This window comes from Elephas maximus, chromosome 2, assembly GCF_024166365.1.
Source record: "Elephas maximus indicus isolate mEleMax1 chromosome 2, mEleMax1 primary haplotype, whole genome shotgun sequence".
NCBI lineage: Eukaryota > Metazoa > Chordata > Mammalia > Proboscidea > Elephantidae > Elephas > Elephas maximus.
The window spans coordinates 85487854-85509177 of record NC_064820.1 but is presented as its reverse complement, the minus strand read 5'-3'; the positions used below and the strand labels follow the sequence as shown (position 1 = coordinate 85509177).

The window sequence follows — 21324 nt, the reverse complement described above, 5'->3', positions numbered from 1 at the left end:
TAAAATCAAACACTTACAGTCAGTCATCAGAAGACTTCACCAAGAGTAAAAAGACAATCTACAGACTGGGAAAAAAAATTTGGCTACCATAAATTCGATCAGCGTCTAATCTCTAAAATCTACTACAAAACCTCAACCACAAAAAGACAAATAACCCAATTAAGAAACGGGTAAAAGATATGAACACCAAAGAAGACATTCATGCAGCTAACAGATACACGAGGAAATGTTCACGATCTTCAGCCATTAAAGAAATGCAAATCAAAACTACAATGAAATACTATCTCACTTCAACAAGGCTAGCATTAATCCAAAAAACACAAAATAATAAATGTTGGAGAGGTTGTGGAAAGACTGGAATACCTACACACTGCTGGTGGGAAAGTAAAATGGTACAACCACTGTGGAAATTGATTTGGCGCTTCCTTAAAAGCTAGAAATAGAACTATCATACATTCCAGCAATCCCACTCCTTGGAATATATCCTAGAGAAATAAGAGCCATCACACAAATAGATACATGCACACCCATGTTCACTGCAGCACTGTTCACAATAGTAAAAAGATGGAACAACCTAGGTGCCCATCAACAGACAAATGGATAAACAAATTATGGTATATTTGCACAATGGAATACTACATAACAATAAAGAACAATGATGAATATGCAAAACATCTCACAATATGGATGAATCTGGAACGCATTATGCTGAGTGAAATTTGTCAGTTGCAAAAAGACAAATATTGTATGAGAACACAATTAAAAGAACTCAAGAAAAGGATTAAAAACAGAAGAAAACATTCTTTGTTGGTGACAACGGTGGGGAGGGAGGGAGTGGGGAATTCGCTAACTAGATTAAAAAAAAACATCGCCATTGAGTTGATTCTGACTCATAGTGACACTGAAGGACAGAGTAGAACTGCCCCATGGGGTTTTCATGGAGCAACTGGTGGATTCGAACTGCCAACCTTTTGGTTAGCAGCCATAGCTCTTAACCACTATGCCACCGGGGTTTCTACTGCATAGTAGACAAGAATTATCTTAGGTGTAGGGAAGGACAACACACAATACAGGGGAAGTCAGCCCAACCTGACTAAACCAAAAGCTAAGAAGTTTCCTGAACACAACCAAACACTTTGAGGAACAGAGTAGCAGGGGCGTGGGTCTGGGGACCATGGCTTCAGGGGACATCTAGGTGAATTGGTATAACAAAGTTTATTAAGAAAATGTTCTGCATCTCACTTTGGTGAGTGGCTTCTGGGGTCTTAAAAGCTAGCGAGTAGCCATCTAAGATGCGTCACTGGATACCAACACACCTGGAGCAAAGGAGCAGGAAGAACGAGAAAATATTAGCCCAAGAGACAAAAAGAGCCACAAAACACAGACACTCCATCAGCCTGAGACCATAAGAACTAGATGGTGCACAGCTACCACCAACGATGACCCTGACAGGGCACACAACAGAGAGTCCCTGATGGGGCAGGAGAAAACTGGGGTGCAGAATTCAAATTCAAGTCGAAAGACCAGACTTAATGGTCTGACTGAGACTAGAGGAACTCCAGAAGACACGGCTACCGAACTCTCTGGTAACCCAGAACTAAAACAATTCCCAAAGCCAGCTCTTCAAACAAAGATTGGAGTGGACTATAAAACATAAAATAATACTCCTGAAGTGTGGTTCTTACTTCAAGTAGCTTGTTGTTGTTCTTGTTAGGTGCCCTCGAGTCGGTTCCAACTCATAGTGACCCTATGCACAACAGAACGAAACACTGCCCGGTCCTGCACCATCCTTACAATCATTGTTATGCTTGAGCTCATTGTTGCAGCCACTGTGTCAATTCACCTCGCTGAGGGTCTTCCTCTTTTCACTGACCCTGTACTCTGCCAAGCATGATGTCCTTCTCCAGGGACTGATCCCTCCTGACAACATGTCCAAAGTATGTAAGATGCAGTCTCACCATCCTTGCCTCTAAGGAGCATTCTGGCCGCGCTTCTTCTAAGACAGATTTGTTCGTTCTTTTGGCAGTCCATGGTATATTCAATATTCTTCACCAACACCACAATTCAAAGGTGTCAGCCCCTCTTCAGTCTTCCTTATTCATTGTCCAGCTTTCACATGCATATGATGCGATTGAAAATACCATGGCTTGGGTCAGGCGCACTTTAGTCTTCAAGGTGATATCTTTGATCTTCACCACTTTGAAGAGGTCCTTTGCAGCAGATTTTCCCAATGCAATGCGTCTTGATTTCTTGACTGCTGCTTCCATGGCTGTTGACTGTGGATCCAAGTAAAATGAAATCCTTGACAACTTCAATCTTTTCTCTGTTTATCATGATGTTGCTCATTGGTCCGGTTGTGAGGATTTTTGTTTTCTTTACGTTGAGGGGCAGTCCATACTGAAGGCTGTGGTCTTTGATCTTCATTAGTAAGTGCTTCAAGTCCTCTTCACTTTCAGCAAGCAAGGTTGTGTCATCTGCATAACGCAGGTTGTTAAGTATTCCTCCAATCCTGATATCCCATTCTTCTTCATATAGTCCAGCTTCTTGTATTATTTGTATTATAGATTAAATAGGTATGGTGAAAGAATACAACCCTGACGCACACCTTTCCTGACTTTAAACCAATCAGTATCCCCTTGTTCTGTACGAACAATCGCCTCTTGATCTATGTAAAGGTTCCTCATGAGCACAATTAAGTGTTCTGGAATTCCCACTCTTTGCAATGTTATCCATAGTTTGTTATGATGCACACAGTCGAATGCCTTTGCACAGTCAATAAAAACCAGGTAAACATCCTTCTGGTATTCTCTGCTTTCAGCCAGGATCCATCTGACATCAGCAATGATATTCCTGGTTCCACATCCTCTTCTGAAACTGGCCTGAATTTCTGACTGTTCCCTGTTGATATGCTGCTGCAGCCGTTTTTGAATGATCTTCAGCAAAATTTTGCTTGCGTGTGATATTATTGATGTTGTTGTATAACTTCCACATTCGGTTGGATCACCTTTCTTGGGACTAGACATAAATATGGATCTCTTGCAGTCGGTTGGCCAGGAAGCTGTCTTCCATATTTCTTGGCATAGGTGAGTGAGCACCTCTAGTGCTACATCTGTTTGTTGAAACATCTCAACTGATATTCCATCAGTTCCTGGAGCCTTGTTTTTCGCCAATGCCTTCTGAGCAGCTTGGACTTCTTCCTTCAGTACCATCGGTTCCTGATCACATGCCACCTCTTGAAATGGTTTAATATCGACTAATTCTTTTTGGTATAATGACTCTGTGTATTCCTTCCATTTTCTTTTGACGCTTCCTGCATAGTTTAATATTTTCCCCATGGAATCCTTCACCATTGCAACTCGAGGCTTCAATTTTTTCTTCAGTTCTTTCAGCTTGAGAAATGCCGAGCATGTTCTTCCCTTTTGGTTTTCTATCTCCAGCTCTTTGCACATGTCATTATAATACTTTACTTTGTCTTCTCGAGACGCCCTTTGAAATCTTCTGTTCAGTTCTTTTACTTCATCAATTCTTCCTTTTGCTTTAGCTGCTTGATGCTCAAGAGCAAGTTTCAGAGTCTCCTCTGTCTTCCATCTTCGTCTTTTCTTTCTTTCCTGTCTTTTCAGTGACCTCTTGCTTTCTTCATGGATGATGTCCTTGATGTCATTCCACAACTCGTCTCATCTTCGGTCACTAGTGTTCAATGCATCAAATCTATTCTTGAGATGGTCTCTAAATTCAGGTGGGATATACTCAAGGTCATATTTTGGCTCTCATGGACTTGCTCCGATTTTCTTCAGTTTGAGCTTGAACTTGCATATGAGCAATTGATGGTCTGTTCCACAGTCGGCCCCTGGCCTTGTTCTGACTGATGATATTGAGCTTTTCCATCGTCTCTTTCCACAGATGTAGTCAGTTTGATTTCTGTGTGTTCCATCTGTAGAGGTCCATGCGTATAGTCGCCTTTTATGTTGGTGAAAGAAGGTATTTGCAATGAAGAAGTCGCTGGTCTTGCAAAATTCTATCATTCGATCTCCGGCATTGTTTCTATCACGAAGGCCATATTTTCCAATTACTGATCCTTCTTCTTTGTTGCCAACTTTCGCATTCCAATCACCAGTATTAACAATGCATCTTGATTGCATGTTCGATCAATTTCAGACTGCAGCAGCTGATAAAAATCTTCTATTTCTTCACCTTTGGCCCTAGTGGTTGGTGCATAAATTTGAATAATAGTCGTTATTAACTGGTCTTCCTTGTAGGTGCATGGATATTCTCCTATCACTGACAGCATTGTACTTCAGGATAGATCTTGAAACCTTCTTTTTGGCAATAAATGCAACATCATTCCTCTTCGAGCTGTCATTCCCAGCATAGTAGACTATATGATTGTCCGATTCAAAATGGCCAATATCAGTCCATTTCAGCTCACTAATGCCTAGGATATCGATGTTTATGTGTTCCATTTCATTTTTTGATGATTTCCAATTTTCCTAGATTCATACTTCGTACATTCCAGGTTCTGATTATTAATGGATGTTTACAGCTGTTTCTTCTCATTTTGAGTCGTGCCACATCAGCAAATGAAGGTCCCGAAAGCTTTACTCCATTCACGTCATTAAGGTTGACTCTACTTTGAGGTAGCTCTTCCCCAGTCATCTTTTGAGTGCCCTCCAACCTGGGGGTGGGGGGCTCATCTTCCAGCACTATATCAGACAATGTTCCGCTGCTAATCATAAGGTTTTCACTGGCTAATGCTTTTCAGAAGTAGACTGCCAGGTCCTTCTTCCTAGTCTGTCTTAGTCTGGAAGCTCAGCTGAAACCTGTCTTCCATGGGTGACCCTGCTGGTATTTGAATACCAGTGGCATAGCTTCCAGCATCACAGCAACACGCAAGCCCCCACAGTACGACAAACTGACAGACACGTGGGGGAGTTCAGGTAGCTACATGAGACTAAATGGGCAGCTCCTGTCAGGAGGCAGATGAGAATGCAGAAAGGGATAGGAGCTGGCTGAATGGACAAGGGAAATCCGGGTGGAAAGGGGGAGCATGCTGTTACATTACAGAGAGGGCAAGTAGGGTCACATGACAGTATGTGTATACATTTTTGTATAAGAAACTAACTTGAACTGTAAACTTTCACCTAAAACACACACACAAATGCATCATCAAGGCTAACGGGATTACTTATGTTTATCTAAAAGACACTGTAACCCTCTGGAGTAGAACTGAACAGGCACGGTTTAAAACACCTCCGGTTCCAGTGGTCAAACAACACACACTACCAGCTTCCAAAGGTTGTGCAACAATGAGCTCAATTAATGCCCAGCCACATTCCTTCCTCTGCATTTCCCAACCTTGCCCAATTCCCAGAGAGGAACCGGATTGACCTTTTGGTCTGTTGAAATAATGATTTGAGCTAGTGGCACCTTCCTTTTATTCCAACCCATTAAAAAAAACCACTGCCATCAAGTCGATTCCGACTCATAGCGACCCTACAGGACAGAGTAGAACTGCCCCATAGAGCTTCCAAGGAGCGCCCGGTGGATTTGAATTGTTAACCTTTTGGTTAGCAGCTGTAGCACTTAACCACCACACCACCAGGCTTTCCTTGTTCCAACCAAGACGTCTAAAAGCAATATTCCTGCCATTGTTCGCCTTTCCAAATGCTTTTCCCTTAATGCCCACTCCGGGAACCAAGGTTCTCCCCCAATCGATGGTGGGCGCGCTCGCCGAGCATGTGGACCCGGGTCCATTTCCAGCCGCTGGATGCTGCTCAGCTCCGAGGTCCCAACACAAGGAGGGCCGCCGGGTGAGTGCTGGCAGTAGATCTCTCAACGCGCCCCCACGTGGGCGTAGGAGACCCGAGAAAGGGCGCAGCTGCGAGCCCAGCGCTCTGTCTGCCGACCCGCGTCTCCAACACCCACGCCGCGGCCTCCGCGGAGCCCAATCCAGGGCAGCGAGGCCACGGGCGCTGGCGCTTACCCGGGCTCCCAGCGGTCGCTGTCATGGTGACCGATGCCTCAGTTCGCGCAGGCGCTGACCGCTTGGCGCCGTCGCTGACCGATCACAGGTGTGGAAACCGACTCAAGAAGCGACAGGATCTGGACAAAGTGACAGCCTCCGGGGGCCCCCAGGACGCGCTTCCGAAGCGGACCCGGAAGGGGGAGGAGGAAGGTGCGCAAGCGCAGAGGCTGTGGCTCGAGTTTCGCGGGCGCGAGGTCTGCGCCGCTGGTGTCTCTGGTCGTAGTACAGCGAGTCGCCCTTTTTTAAAGTGTTGTCGTTGTCAGGTGTGGTGAAGTCGATTTCGACTCATAGCGACCCCATGTGATACAGTAGAACTGCCTCATAAGGTGGTCAGAAGCAAAAAGTAAGGAGAGTGGCCTTCTCAGCCTTCTAAAGAATATCACGTTGAGGCCGGGGGCAGAGGATGGAGCCCCAAGATTCAAAGCAGTTGCTGGTGTGGTGTACTAATTTCCTAATAAAGATAGGTATATTTTCTGCTTTTAATTTTATTAACATTTGAAGAAACAAAATCATTATTCCACAGAAATGAGCGTTCGTGCACAAGGATACTGAATTGCTAACTTGAAGTTTTCCGTCTTCCTCTGCCTACCCGATTTTCACTCATAAAACACTCCCAGCAACTTGATTCTTCCACTCACTGCCTTCCTTGCCTTCCTCAACTCTTTCCATTGAGAAGCGAAGGTGGTACAGGAAATAAGCGTCTTTGGATTTAAACTGATTCGAATTAGCAACTTGGCTCTGTCACTTTCTACCTCTGTGATTCTAAGGCAACTCAGTGTTATCGGTCCTAATACTAAGGGCACATCACCTGACACAAAACACAAATGGTAGTCATTCTTGTCCAATCCTTCAGATCTTAATATGCTTAAATCTTTCCAGACTTGAGTTATAATTATTTTAAGCTTTCCTCATTTCTCCATATTCTCTAGCTCAATCAAAAAGATTTCTTAAATTTGATAAAATGCTAAACATTAATGACTCCATTGGCCTTGTATTCAACTGCCTTAAGATATACAGGTCACCCATTTAAAATGTACCAATAAAGTGTACACTTTAATGGGTTTTAGTGTATTCATAGTTTGGCAACCATCACTAAATCAACTTCAGAACATTTTTATAGCCCTAGAAAGAAACCCCACATCGTTTGACTGTCACCATCCCCTCAATCCCCTCAGTCCTAGGCAACCACTGATCTACTTTCTGTGTCTATGGATTTGTCTATTTTGGACATGACATATAAATGAATCATACAACATGTCATCTTTTGTGAGTGGCTTCTTTCACTTAGCATAATGTTGTCAAGGTTTATCCATGTTGTAGAATTTATCAGTACTTCACTTTTGCGGTTGAATATCAAGAGGCAGTTCCAACAGAACGGAATCCTGCATGGTTTAAAGACGGTATATCGTTTCACCATACCCATTCAATCTGCATGCTAAACCAGTAATCCAAGAAGCTGGACTATATGAAGAAGAACAGGGCATCAGGACTGGAGGAAGACTCATTAACAACATGTTTATGCAGAAGATACAAACTTGCTTGCTGAAAGTGAAGAGGACCTGAAGCACTTACTGATGATTAAAGACCACAGTCTTCAGTATGGATTACTCCTCAACATAAAGAAAACAAAAATCCTCACAACTGGACCAATAAGCATCATCACGATAAGCAAAGAAAAAATTGACGTTGTCAAGGATTTCGTTTTACTTGGATCCACGATCAACACTCCTGGAAGCAGCAGTCAAGAGATCAAAAGACACACTGCATTGGGCAAATATGCTGCAAAAGATGTCTTTACAGTGTTCGAAAGCAAAGATGTCTTCTTGAAGAGTAAGGTGCACCTGACCCAAGCCGTGGTGTTTTCAATCAACTCATCTTCATGTGAAAGCTGGACAATGAATAAGAAAGACCAAAGAAGAATTGATGCCTTTGAATTATGGTGTTGGTGAAGAATATCGAATATACCATGAACCACCGTAGAAAGAACAAATCTGTCTCAGAAGTAGTACGACCAGAATGCTCCTTAGAGGCAAGGATAGCAAGACTTCTTCTGACATACTTTGGACATATTATCAGGAGGGATCGGTCCTTGGAGGACATCATGCTTGGTGATATAGAGGGTCAGTGAAAAAAGAGGAAGACCCTCGACAAGATGGATTGACACAGTGGCTGCAGCAATGGGCTGAAGCATAACGATTGTGAGGATGGTGCAAGACCAGGCAGTGTTTTGTTCTGTTGTACATTGGGTCACTATGATTTGGAACTGATGCGATGGCAGCTAACAAGTGGGTGTGTAGTATCTCATTGTGGTCTTGATTTGCATTTCCCTAATGGCTAATGATATTGAGCATCTTTTCATGTGCTTATTGGCCGTTTGTATATCTTCTTTGGAGAAATGTCTATTCAAATCCTTTGCCCATTTTTAAATTATTTGTATTTTTGTTGTTATTGAGTTATACAAGTTCTTTATAGTATGGTTTTAAGTCCCTTAACAGAGATATGACTTACAAATATTTTCTCCTGTGGATTGTCTTTTCACTGTCTTGATGGTATCAGTTGCTGTACTAAAGTTTTATGACCTACTGATCATAGTATTAGTTCAATATTTTCATAGATTCTACTGACAGTATTCACTGTCCTTTTTTCAGAGTTGCATACTGAAGTATGTGGCATGAAATGATGTCTGAGATTTGCTTTAAAATACTTCTGCAAAGGAATAGTAGGTGAAGTGGCAAATCTTGAAAATTATTGAATCCAAGTATTGAAGCATAAGGGATATATGGGGCCCATCATACTATTTTCTGTACTTTTGAGTGTTCGGAAATTTTGAGTGCCAGTAGAGTGGCTTTAAATGTAATTATATGTACATGCATGTAAATTTATGTCTTTAGCCAAAATCTTGTTTTTTTAGCTATTATGTCTTTAGATTTTTTCTTCCAGTCTTCCTCCTTTCCTTTTGGGGCTTATATGACACAAATATTAGACTTTTTAAATTTACCCCACAGGTCCCCAAAGCAATTCTTTTTTTCCCCACTTGTTCTCCCTACTGAATTTCTGTGGATCAATCTTCAAGGTCACTGATTCTTCCTTTAGTCATCTCCATTCTCCTATTGAGACCAGTGAGTTTGGTCTCAATTTAATTTTTTTTTTTTAAATATAACTTCTATTTCTTTGTTGAGAGCTTCTTTCCATTCAAGAGTGTTTGCTTTGCTTTTTGGAGCATAGTTAAAATAGCTAGTTTTAAGCCTTTTTCTGGTAATTCTAACATTTGGGTAGCCTCAGGTTTCTGTCTTTTCTTAAAGTTTAGATTTTCCTAGTTCTTTTTTATACGTTAATTTTGGATTGTTTCTGGGTCAGGTTTAAATCTTCAGAATGTCAGGTTTGGTGTGGTTTTGTTGTAGCAAGCAGCCGATCCAGTTAGGATTGGACCGCACATCCTGGCCAGCTTTCATGGGCTGTTTCCAGCATTAATTTTCAAAGCCTTTATACTGCCACCCAGAGGCCAGTCTAAAAATCTGATGGTGGTCTACACAATAGTCTTCAAAACCTTTGCTGTGCTGGTTCTAGTCAGTCTCATACAGATTGCAAGTGAACCCAAATTTAACACACAGATTAAAAGGTTCCCTTTCTTCAGTTCGGAAGGCCTGGCAATCTACTTCTGAAAAATCAGCCACTGAAAACCCTGTAAAGCATGGCTCTACTCCGACACACGTGGGGCCTTCATGGGTTGGGATCAACTCAAAGGGAACTCTCCCCGCCCTCCTTCAATTCCCCCTACCTGTGATATTCCCCCACTCTCTGGTTTCCAGATTCCCCCTTTTTGGTGTTCTGGCTGGAAGGCAGGGCTTAAGCCTCCCCACAGCATTGCCAGGACTACACCCTAGTTTATGCTCAGCCTAAAGGTGAAATGTTTCGGGGGGGGGGTGGGGGGAGCGGGTCTCCTGTTAGATTCACCACCTTCTAAACTTTGATTTTTGTCTCTGTCCTATAAGATTGTCAAAATAGGTCCCTGTGCTCGCTTAATTTCTCTTCATTTTTGGAGTATTATTCTCTTAAAATCTTTTTGGTGTTTTAAGATGATCTTTGTATTTTTAGTGTTAGTTTTTTCAGCAGGTGCATGGGTCTGAAATCTTAGCATACAGTTACTGGGAAGTTTGCCACAACTGCATCTTTGTTTCTACATGGCTAAACCCTACCTTTTCTCTTGGTATTTTCTGCACCTGACACATACTACATGTGGCATGGAATCCATAAATGTAAACAGAAACGTTTGTCAGAACAATTAATCATTTTAGCAATCTTTACTTAGGGCTGCTCGAAGGTATTGCTGCATTTAACAAACTACCTCAATACTGTGCAGCTTAACAAAACAGACATCATTTCACGTGGTTTCTGAGGGTCAAGAATCTGAGATTCGCTTAGATGGGTGATTCACCTGACGTTGCAGTCAAGCTGTTGGCTGGGGCTCAAATCTGAAGGCTTGACTGGAGATGGAAGATTCACTCATGGGGCTGTTGGCAGGGGGCTTCAGTTCCTCAAGTGGAAGCCTCTCATGCCATGGCAGCTTGTTTTCCCAAAGTGAGTGACCCAACTTAGAGACTGCATCAAAGATGGAAACTAGTCTTTTATAACCTAACCTCTGAAGGGACATCCCATCATTTCTGCCAGATTCTCCTGGTCACAAAGAGCAATACTGGTACAGCATGGATGGGGACTACACAAGGCTGTGAACACCAGGACATGGGAGATAGCTGAGAGCCATCTTGGCTGCCTTATTTTACCAAAAATTCAAAACCTTTATTATATCCAGAGGTTCATGATAAAGAACATGCATTAGATCTATTTCATCTGTCAAACGCATAAAAATATGGTTGTAATTATATCAGTGCAAATGTAAACAGTGTTTCCCAAAAGGTATTAAACGTTAAACTTCAGAGCATTCCAAGCAAAATCCCAAACAGGAGATAAAGAACAAGATAAAAACTACAAAAATTCTGAAGCAAGATAAAATACTGTATCAATTAAGTATTAAAAGATATATTTGGCAAGGCTTATAGTAGGAAAAAATAAAATTTTAAAATATGGTGCAAATACAAATAGCCTTGAAATTATTTAGTAATAAAATTTTTGTTATAAAAAAATGGTTTCCTACTGAAACATACGGTCATAATTCCAATTACAGGTTTTCTTCTTGCCTTTCTGCAATTAAGATGCTTTTATTAATCACTCAATTAAAATGGTTTGGCAGAAGCAATGAATCCTTTAAAATCCTAAATATAAACCACATAACCCAAAAAACCTGAGGAGGTGAAATTGTGTTCTTCAGTGTATAACTACTACTACATTTTGTGTAAGAAATTGGGGGGGGGGGGAGGTAAGAATATATATTCGTATTTGTTGCCACTGTACCCAAACACTGGGAAGATATATAAGAAACTAATAAAAAATTACCCACTGAAGTTGGAGAATGAAAAGGGGACAGATGCATAGAGCAAAACTTACACTGATAAATTTTTAATTATTTGTTTTGAATTTTGAACTATTTGTATCTATGACATGTAAGAAACATTTTCTAAAAAAACAACAAAGAAAAAAATTAAGACCTAGAATGACTGGAGGTTTATTTCAAAATGTTTTCTTCTAAAATTTGAGCCATATTATTAAAGTTGTGCTCATATTAAAAAAAGAAAAATACTATTCTTTATTTAAGAAACTATACTTAAGTTTTGCTGCTATAAACTGGGCAATTGAGACACCACAGTCAGGCTACTACTTTTATGATTAAATTTTAAGGTGAGATATTCAGGTAACATAGAAGACTGGTTTAGATTCCTTTTAAAAAGAAAGTTCAGTCTGTCTACATAATATTTTTCCACTTTTCAACTCTTGTATTTTGTTTCCTATACAAGTTTAATGCTGACTAACAGATTCTCAGACTGCCTTCTCATTATTGGTATGGTTATCCTCCTGGGTTGTTTTCCAATCACCTAGTGAAATTCATATCTCTATTACAGCAATTACTTTGTCTACAATGAAACCTGTGAGAGCCAGAACTTAACAGGACTGCCTTGTTTTCTGGGTCTAGTAAGTTTTCCACCATTGACAGGGTGCAGTCTTAGCACTTTTGTATTGTTCCTTTTAGTAGAAAATATTTGAGTTTTCCTTCTTGACAGGGTTCCACCTTACTCAGGTTCCAGCTTTCACAGGTTTTACTGTATATGATAATTATCTGTTCCACACATTTGGCTCCAAGAAGGAAAGAACTGTTTTATTCATTTTTCAACCAAAAGAGTCTAATAAAGTGCTGTGCACATAGTAAGTATACAGTATTCAGATACACACAGTTTGTGGGATGGCTGCATAAAACAAATGGGCCAGATTTTACTTCATATTTCAAAATTCAGAGAAAGGGAAGACCAAAAATATATCATTGCAGACTGAGCACAAAGACTCATTCTACTTCTTTACCTGTAAAAAATCCTAAATTTCAAAATAAGTACCAATGTGAAGAACATGACCCAAAAAGTAACAAATGCATTCAGAAATATACATCTACACAGAACATTTTAAAATGTGACTATAAACTTGAGGCATGTAATTCCAATTTTTACTGAAGATACAGACTTTATGAAAGCAAATCCAAAACTATCCTACCATGGAGATAGCCCTCCACCATTTGATTATTCTAAGGTAAATTCAGTATTTGCAGGCTGTGCAATTAATTACACTGCAAAATAAAAATAATATATTAAAAAAAACACCCAAATTGAGCTTCATTCTTTTTATCTTATACCATTTCAATAAATTTCACAAGTTGCCATTTCATTGAATATCTGCAACACTTTACACTGTTTACGAAGTAGTTACTCCAGAAAACTGATACTCTCCCTCACACTGGGTCTCTTTAGCTAGTACTACAGATGGATGTGATTCAGTAGGAACCATATGTCCAAACTGATTAAAATTCTCACTCTCTTCTAGCCTGAGACCTCAGATCCTGAGTTAAAACCCTGACATTGTCTTCAAGTTGAGATGCTTCACAAGTATTTTTCTTAAAATGGGGCTATTGTGTGTAATTTCTTTTTCTTGAGATATACAAGGAGTGTTTTTGATACAAAAACATATATATATACTCCACATAATAAAAAAAAATCAAAATAATGATAGTTTTATATAACTTAAATGACAGGAGTAATCAAAATATGCCCTTTACTTTTTTTTTTTTTTAACACACAGACTTTTGTTTCGCTGTTTGAAGTAAAAAGGAAAGCTCTGCAACAGCTTCTGAAATGTGATCTGGGTCAAAGGACCTCTGTAACTCAAGCACAAGTTTCATGTATCCTTCAAATACAGAGTTTAACTTATGTTAATATTCCATTATCAAAAATGACTGCCATATAAAGAATTTAAATACACAAAAGTAATTAGTTCATTAAAATTTATACTTAATACATTGGTATCCACGAAAATACGAAGAGTTGCCAAGAAAATTCTAAGGATTAAAGTGGAAGTAAAAAAAAGCTTGCTTCATTGCTTCATTTATTGCTACATTATGACTACCTCCGGGGTCATCTGGCCTGCTGTCTCTCTTACAAGTGTTAAACACAGTGGTATACTTTGGAAGGAAAGGCGGGGAAATAATGCACTGTAATAGAAAAATATCACCTACTTATAAATTATTAAAGATTTATAAAACACATACCAAATCATATGTTCTCTCTATAAAAACAATATACTTAACTATAGAAGCACGAGGTCCTAAAGCACCCACAATTTATTTAAGTATACCCATTTAATCAAGAAAAAACATATATATATATATATAATTCGAGAAGAAAAAAGGCAAAATTCTGGTTTTAATTCAAACAATCAGAGTTTATCTAATCATGGAGGTAGATCTCCACTCCAGTTACACAATTAAGTTATCTGCTTTATTCAAAGAATTATCATTTAAGTCTATGCTCTGAAAACTGGCCTGTGCCACTGCAATGCATTTCTAACAGAGTTTAGAAGCCAGCAATCTAACTGGCATATACACAGAACTGATATTCCCCCACAAGGTTACATCTGAAGATAGCTGTCATTAAAACCGTTATTGGCATAAAGAGGTATACCTAAGTGCAGACACTTTGGCTTAGCACTTAATGACACAGTAAATGTCACTATTTCTTAGGCAGAAGAAGTTCTTGCTTTTTTAGTACTTGTAACTCCCTTCAATTTTTGGAGTTTTAAATGTCATGCTTATGATTTAAAAAGACAATTCCTGCCTAAAAAGCAAAGCTTATGTGTTTCAAATATCAAACATATTTGCTTTTAGTGTAAATATTTAGTGCAAAGCACTTCAGTTTTAGTGCCAGAGTTCTAACAAATCACTTTGTAATATTTAATATGACACATCCTCCCACTAAAAAAGATTTTCTATAATGAAAAATACTAATTCTATTTCTAATGGTAAACTAGTAGAGTTGGAGGTTCCACCATGGATGACAGGGATCAAAGCACTATCGAGATCATTTAGATAATGCTGAGGAAGAAGACGACCTTCAGATCCTGCCTGAAATTCAACCTGAAAAAAAAAAAAAAAAAAATTCTTCATCGACCCTTGAAGATAAGCAATCTTGTTTAGCTCAGCAGATAAATAAAAAAAATTTTTAAATGTCATTCAGTTTAAGCGTTGTTAATGAAACACTTGATATTTTATGTATAAATGTTCTTCATTCTCCTACATTTATTTTATCCATCTACCACATAATTATAATTTTCCTTCCCACAGATATCATAAAAAAAAAAAAAAAATGGCTACTAGTTCATACTTTAGGTTTCCTCTCTATGAACAAATCAACACGTTAAAGGGTCAAGGCTTTGAATAGTGACCAACATGACTTAAATAAAAACCTCACAGTATTAAAAAAATTCCACTTAAAAATATTTCAGATTTGTTGTATTTAATCTCGAGGCTGGTGTGAAAATTACACTTTAATACATTTGACTAAAAAGGAAATATTCGCAGTGCTTATTCAAATAACAAATAATTGTCAGGTGCTTCCTTGGAAACGGGACTTTTAACAGTGAGGTGAAAACATAACGTCCCTTTCTAATAAGAACTAGGAGTATAAAACATCCAGGCTGAAGAAAAGCAAACCATCAGCACGTGAAACTTGCTCACATTTAAATTAACCATTCCAACAAAGAACCTGCGTTGTACATCTATTATACAGGATACTGAAAACAGGTACAAAATACACTTACCAGATATGAATTGAAAGTTAAGAAAACAAATGGTTGTTACAAGTAAGATGATCATCATCACTTTTAAGAGAAATGTACATTAAAATAATACAGGGGATACCATTTTTCACCTATCAAATTGGCAAAGTTCAAATGTTTGTTTACATTGCTTTGATAAAGGGGAAAGAAAACTTAGCAAAAATGCTGGTGGAAATACATCATATTTGCATAGCCTATTTGTGAGCAATTTGGTAATATCTATTGAGTACATACTGAGACTCGCAACTACTTCTAGGAATATTTCTTGTGGATACACTCAAACTCACACAAACGCAAATACTGTGGACCACCTATACGTCAATCAACACATACTGGACATGCATGACAAACTAGTTAAATAAATTATCGTACATTTATACAACTGACTACTATGTAATGGTTAAAAAGAATACATACTAATAAAGAATATCTCTAAGATATGGGAAGTGAAAAAAGCAACTTAAAAAAATAACAGTGTCAAAGGAGGTTAAAGGCCTTATACAACTCGGTGGACACCACTTACGTTGTAGTCTGCAGTTCATACTTCCTGGGGCCATCAAGTACATAGAATACCATATGAATGCAGTTCTCTAGGGGTGTTATGTATATACGTTCAGACTTTGTAGTTTTAAATCATGTGAATATAGAATCTAGTCAGATTAATACAAAAAAGAAAAAAAAAAAAAAACAGGCAGGACTATTGTGGAGCAGAAGCTGGTAAACTATGCCCTGTGGGCCAAATCTGCCCTGGCACCTGTTTTTGTAAATAAGAGTTTCACTGGAACCACCCACACTCATGCTTTTACTACTGTTTACATACATGTGTACATACGTGTGGCTGTTTTGGCACTACAATGGCAGAAGTGAATAGCTGTGATAGGAATCACATAAACCAGAGCACCTAAAAAATTTACTGTCTGGTTCTTTACCAAAAAGTTTGCTAACCCCTGTTGTGGAGGTTAAAAAAGAGAATGTATGTAAAGTATGTAGCACATACCTGATACTCAACAAAATTTAATTCCCTTCTTTCATCTCAAAATAAAAGGTTAAAGAAAAAACTTTTGATTATTACCATCCCCTCTGATATCATTTTAATGTACATTTACTTGAAAAATACAACACAAAAACATGCCTCACCATATCAGTGTCAGTGGAAACTCTGAGTCCAATTTTATTCATCCCATTACTCTTTAGAGTTTTCAGATGAGGGCACAGTGCAGCACTACAAGCCATGGCAATTTCTTTTGCAAACTGATAACAAGTTGCTGAAACAGGTAAGTCCTGGTCCTTTAGAAAGTAGAACACCTGAAATGTATTTAATTAGGAAACAAGTCATGATTAAGATTAAAAATAACTAAAAGCATACAATTGCTGCTTTGGATTCAACTTTATTAATAAAATCCTGATGTCCGTACCATGAAATTCACTAGTTAAAAACATTCTGTATCTATTGCCAAATGTAAACTATAAATAAAAATTTAAAACCAAAGGTTATAGAATATGGAAATAGTTTAGCTATTTTTGCCTAGAGTCAATTTGTAGCAAAGAAAGCCTTGTTAATTCTGCACTTAAATATTCAGAGGTTGAGTAACGCAAAATTTCTAAATTAAAAAAACAAAACAACATCAAAGGGAGAATCCCCTTTCTCAGTTACCTCAGTACACTTCACAATCTTTTCATCAGTTTCAAAATCTGTTTCCAGTTTTATTTTTTCACTTGGAAATCCTTGTAATGATATTCCATCCACTGAACTGACAACACTACAAAACAAAACATAATGCAATAGAATTATTAGTGCCACCAAAACCCACAGTCATCAAGTTGATTTCGACTCACAGCAACGCAGTATGATAGGGAACTGCCCCACAGGGTTTGCAAGGAGCAGCTGGTGGATTCAAACTGCTGACCTTTTGGTTGGCAGCTGAGCTCTTAACCACTGCACCACCAGGGATCCATTAGTGCCACAGTGCTTTCTATTAAATGAATTATTAGATTTAAACATACGGAATGAGGAGAAAACTTATAACAGCTATAAATTTAAAGCAACAAGAAGGTATCTCTATACGCAAAATGATTAAGTCTGTAGTTTACATCCATTTACCAAGATTTCTTGATTGTCTAGTCTATTTTCTCATGAAACTAATCCAGACCTGAGGTTTAGAACACTAAACAGTCTAACAGAAAAGCGGTCTAACGAATTAAAAAATTTTATTTTGGAATCCTTCAGCATTAGCCCTCCTCATCTTTCTTTGCTCTAGACCGCTAAGCCAATCTCAAAAAAAGAAAGTGGGTAACTGAAAAGAAGGAATGGCAGTGACATTCTGTAAGGACTCTCATGTATTTATTATTAAATTCTGATTTCTGTATTTACAGTGAATCAATATAATGCAGAATAATCATCCGAAGGGAATCCTTTACTTTACCTGCACAAAAATAACTATATATGACAAAAAAAGTGTCTTGCTTTTTTCAGCCCTGGCATCAAGCCCACACCTCTACCTAACGGATCTTTTATCATTAGCCATCTCTCAAATTGACCACCCTTTAATAATTTACAGCACCCTGACCAAGAAAATGCACATTAGGCTGCTAAGATACATGTAGGAAAAGAAAATACTACATTCATTAATTGGCATACAACCATTTAAATTAATGGTAAAATTCTAAGTTCATTTATAAAACACTTAATTTTATTAACAGGATGTTATTATACTGTCCGCCAAATTTATTATATTTTAGTAATTAAACAACAACAACAAAATCTTACTCTTTGTTTCCTTTCTCTTCAGAATCTACCCAGCAGATATCCACATATTCTCTCAGGTCTACTGCATCGACTTTCCCACATGTAATTTTAAAGTCTTTTTGCTCTCGTAGAGCTAGCCGCAAGCCATCCATGGTCTCTGGAGTTATTTGTACCATAAGGCCATCTAGAAATGAGAGTTAGGTTTCACATTTCTTTTATCAAATATCAATCTGCATACCTAAGCCATAAAATTGATTATCAAAATATATTCTGTGAAAAATAAAGGTTTTAAATCATCTGTTAAGTCATCTTAATTGCTGTTTTGTACTGGGAAGTAAAAAAAAAAAACAGTTTTAAGGATTTTTTTTTTTTTTAAACAGGCTTAATTCACTTTATTTTTCTTATATAAAAATCACTACGAGGTGGCCACAGCTGGAGCTTAGGTTCTCTGCACGGAGACTCCGGTGTGAGTCTTTACCAGGTGGTCAGTAAATTCCTGGTAGGGAGACTTGGTGAACACAGTCTCCTTCCAGAGATCAGGGGTGAAATAGCTGTAGGTCTTGGAGATAGCATCAAAAGTGGCCTTAGCAAAGTTGCCCAGGGTGGCAGTGCAGCCCCTGGCTGAGGTGTAGCAGTCATCGATACCAGCCATCATCAACAGTTTCTTGGGCACAGGGGCTGAGACTATGCCAGTGCCCCTGGGTGCAGGGATGAGGTGCACCAGCACAGAACCACAGCAGCCAGTCACCTTGCAGGGAACAGTATGGGGCTTGCTGATCTTGTTTCCCCAGTAGCCTCGCCGCACAGGGACAATGGAGAGCTTGGCCAGAATGATGGCCCCACGGATGGTGGTGGCCACTTCCTTAGAACACTTCAAACCTAGGCCAACACGGCCGTTGTAGTCCCCAATGGCAACAAATGCCCTGAATCTGGTCCGCTGGCCAGCACGCGTCTGCTTCTGCACAGACATGATTTTCAAAACCTCATCCTTTAGGGCCATCCCCAAGAAGAAGTCAATGATCTCAGACTCCTTGATAGGCAGGGAGAAGCGACAGATCTCCTCCAGGGACTTGATCTTCATATCCTTGACCAGGTGGCCCAGCTTGGCAACCGGAAGCCATTCCTTATCTTCGGCTTTGCCTCCGCGAGCTCCGTGACCCCGGCCTCAGCCCCAGCCCCGGCCACGACCCTGGTCCCGCAGGCCACTGCCAATGCCTCCGTGGAAACCGCCACGGGTTCCCATCCCCAGGCCCCTGGGGCCTCCAGGCCCTCCCGCTGCACCGGCGTCATCTGCCATTTGGTGTTTTCTTGGAGAAAAAGCAAGGATTTTTTTTTTTTAAGGTTACACAAATAAGGGTGAGAAATTCTGCTCCTGGCTATGATGAAGTAACTGGTACCAGAATATCCCTTTCGTGACAACCAGCCATAAAACTGGGAGGCAGTTATTTTCAAGTACTAGACAATAGGTCATATAGTACTGTGGGCCCTAAAGGGGAACTCAAGAGGTGAGTCCACAATCACTTGGGCTCTCTATCTGGAGATAATTTCCTCACAGTGCCCCTCTAAGTTTTATAATAGCTTATGTGTCGGAGAATCCCTTCTGAGCTCTTTGGTCTAGAGCTGGGGGTACATTAAATGGAACTAGATGAGGCCTACCAGAGAATAGCTGTTATGAGGTTGAGAACAGAACAGAGATACCAGAAGTCAAGCAATGCTGGTGGTCTGGACTGTCAAAGTAGAAAGACCTTTTTAACACTTTGATAACATACACCCTAATAAAACCAAAATGAACCCCTTATAAAATCCGCAGGCAAAACAGAGTTTGGAAATTAAGTCTTTAAAATATTCATACACATACCTAAGAAGCACAATAAACACCGAGAAGTAAAAATACAAAGGAAACTACATATAGGTATGTCACAATTAAACTGGTAAAAACCAAAGAGATGAAGAGGGTATCTTAAAAACATACCAAGAAAAAAAGCATGTGAAATATAGAACAAAAAAAATCATGGCTTATTTTTCATTAGAGACAATGGAGAACAGGAGACACTTAAATGACATCTTTAAAATGCTATGAGACCAAAAAAAAAAAAAAACCTTTTAAAGCAGAGTTCTGTATGTAGCAAGTCTCCTTCAGAAATGAGAATGAAACAATGACAGTTTCAAATAAATGAAAGCCACAAAACTTGTACAAAAAAAAATGCTAATGGATGTTCTTCAAGCTAAAGGAAAATGATACAGAAAAAACCTCAATCTACTGGTAGAAAATAAAATTATTTGAATAATTTCCTTAAAAGACAACTGACTGTTTAAAGCAAAAATTATAATGCTGCCAGCAGACCTAAAAGTCATGACAGCATAAAGGATGGAAGGCAGGTAAATAGGGTTATACTGTTGTAAAGTTATTACAGCTGTAGCATGAAGTTAAAGGTGTGAAGTAGAAACGGGAAGTGTGAGGTGGGAAAACAGAAGTTACAAGGGTCAGGGTGAGGTGTGAAATGGTACAATATTGATCCTGAGTAGATTTGATAAATTAAGAATGCATATCGTTAGCCCTAGAGCAACATGTAAAAAAACTGCCCAGCAGCACTTACGAATTGCTGGGGAGAGGGCACTGTTGGCAAACAAATGTAGACGGTACACATTATTTGTGCAAAAATATGGTACACAGATACATAAAGTAATATAGCTAAAAAGAAAATATAAAAAAATAAAATTGAGTAAAACAATAAAACAATAGTTTAGTCTAAAATAAGATAAAAAAGGCATAGAGAGGAGAGAGAAAAAAGGGGCAGAAAGAATATTCGAAAAATTGGCAGAAAACTTCCCGAATTTGATGAAAAACATTAATCTACATATCTAAGAAGCTCAGAAAACTGCTAGTAGGATAAAAGTCAAAGAGATTCACCCTAGATACATCATAATCAAATTGCCAAAAACCAAAACAAGAATCATGAAACCAGCAGCAAAAAAGTAACTCATCATATACAAGGGGTACTAAATAAAATTAACAACTGACTTCTCATCAGAAACAAGATGACAGAAGATAGTAAAATGACATATTCAGATTGCTCATAGGAAAAGACTGTTGACCTGGATTTCTATATCCAGCAAAAGTATCCTTCAAACAATCAAGGGGAAATTAAGACAATCCCAGCCAGATAAACAAAAACAGACAGAATTCATTGCTAGCAAACCTGCTCTACGAGAAATTCTAAAAAGATACTAGACAGTAACTCAAATCCATACGAAGAAATAAAGAACACTAGTAAGGTAATTCAAGCCA

The 21324-nt window shown here is 38.8% G+C and overlaps 2 protein-coding genes and 1 pseudogene across 7 annotated transcripts in view; all 3 read right to left on the bottom strand.

The window, feature by feature from the left end:
• FAM151B (family with sequence similarity 151 member B) overlaps positions 1-6167 on the bottom strand; it is a 72165-nt gene extending 65998 nt beyond the window's left edge. For 3 of the 5 annotated variants that reach the window (XM_049866821.1, XM_049866855.1, XM_049866841.1), the window contains exon 1: positions 5981-6167. In XM_049866821.1, coding sequence (XP_049722778.1) covers positions 5981-6005 — 25 coding nt within the window. In that variant the 5' untranslated portion in view covers positions 6006-6167. The remainder of the gene's footprint in view (positions 1-5980) is intronic. The other 2 variants (XM_049866831.1, XM_049866849.1) reach the window with 2 other exon arrangements.
• A 5711-nt stretch (positions 6168-11878) lies between these two features.
• Positions 11879-21324, bottom strand: part of ZFYVE16 (zinc finger FYVE-type containing 16) — a 52575-nt gene continuing 43129 nt past the window's right edge. Inside the window, exons 15-18 of one of the 2 annotated variants that reach the window (XM_049866638.1) lie at positions 18057-18219; positions 16944-17049; positions 16427-16594; positions 11879-14588 (exon numbers count right to left, since the gene is read on the bottom strand). In XM_049866638.1, coding sequence (XP_049722595.1) covers positions 14427-14588; positions 16427-16594; positions 16944-17049; positions 18057-18219 — 599 coding nt within the window. In that variant the 3' untranslated portion in view covers positions 11879-14426. The remainder of the gene's footprint in view (positions 14589-16426; positions 16595-16943; positions 17050-18056; positions 18220-21324) is intronic. The other variant, XM_049866631.1, reaches the window with a different exon arrangement.
• Positions 18436-19850, bottom strand: LOC126066048 (40S ribosomal protein S2-like; annotated as a pseudogene).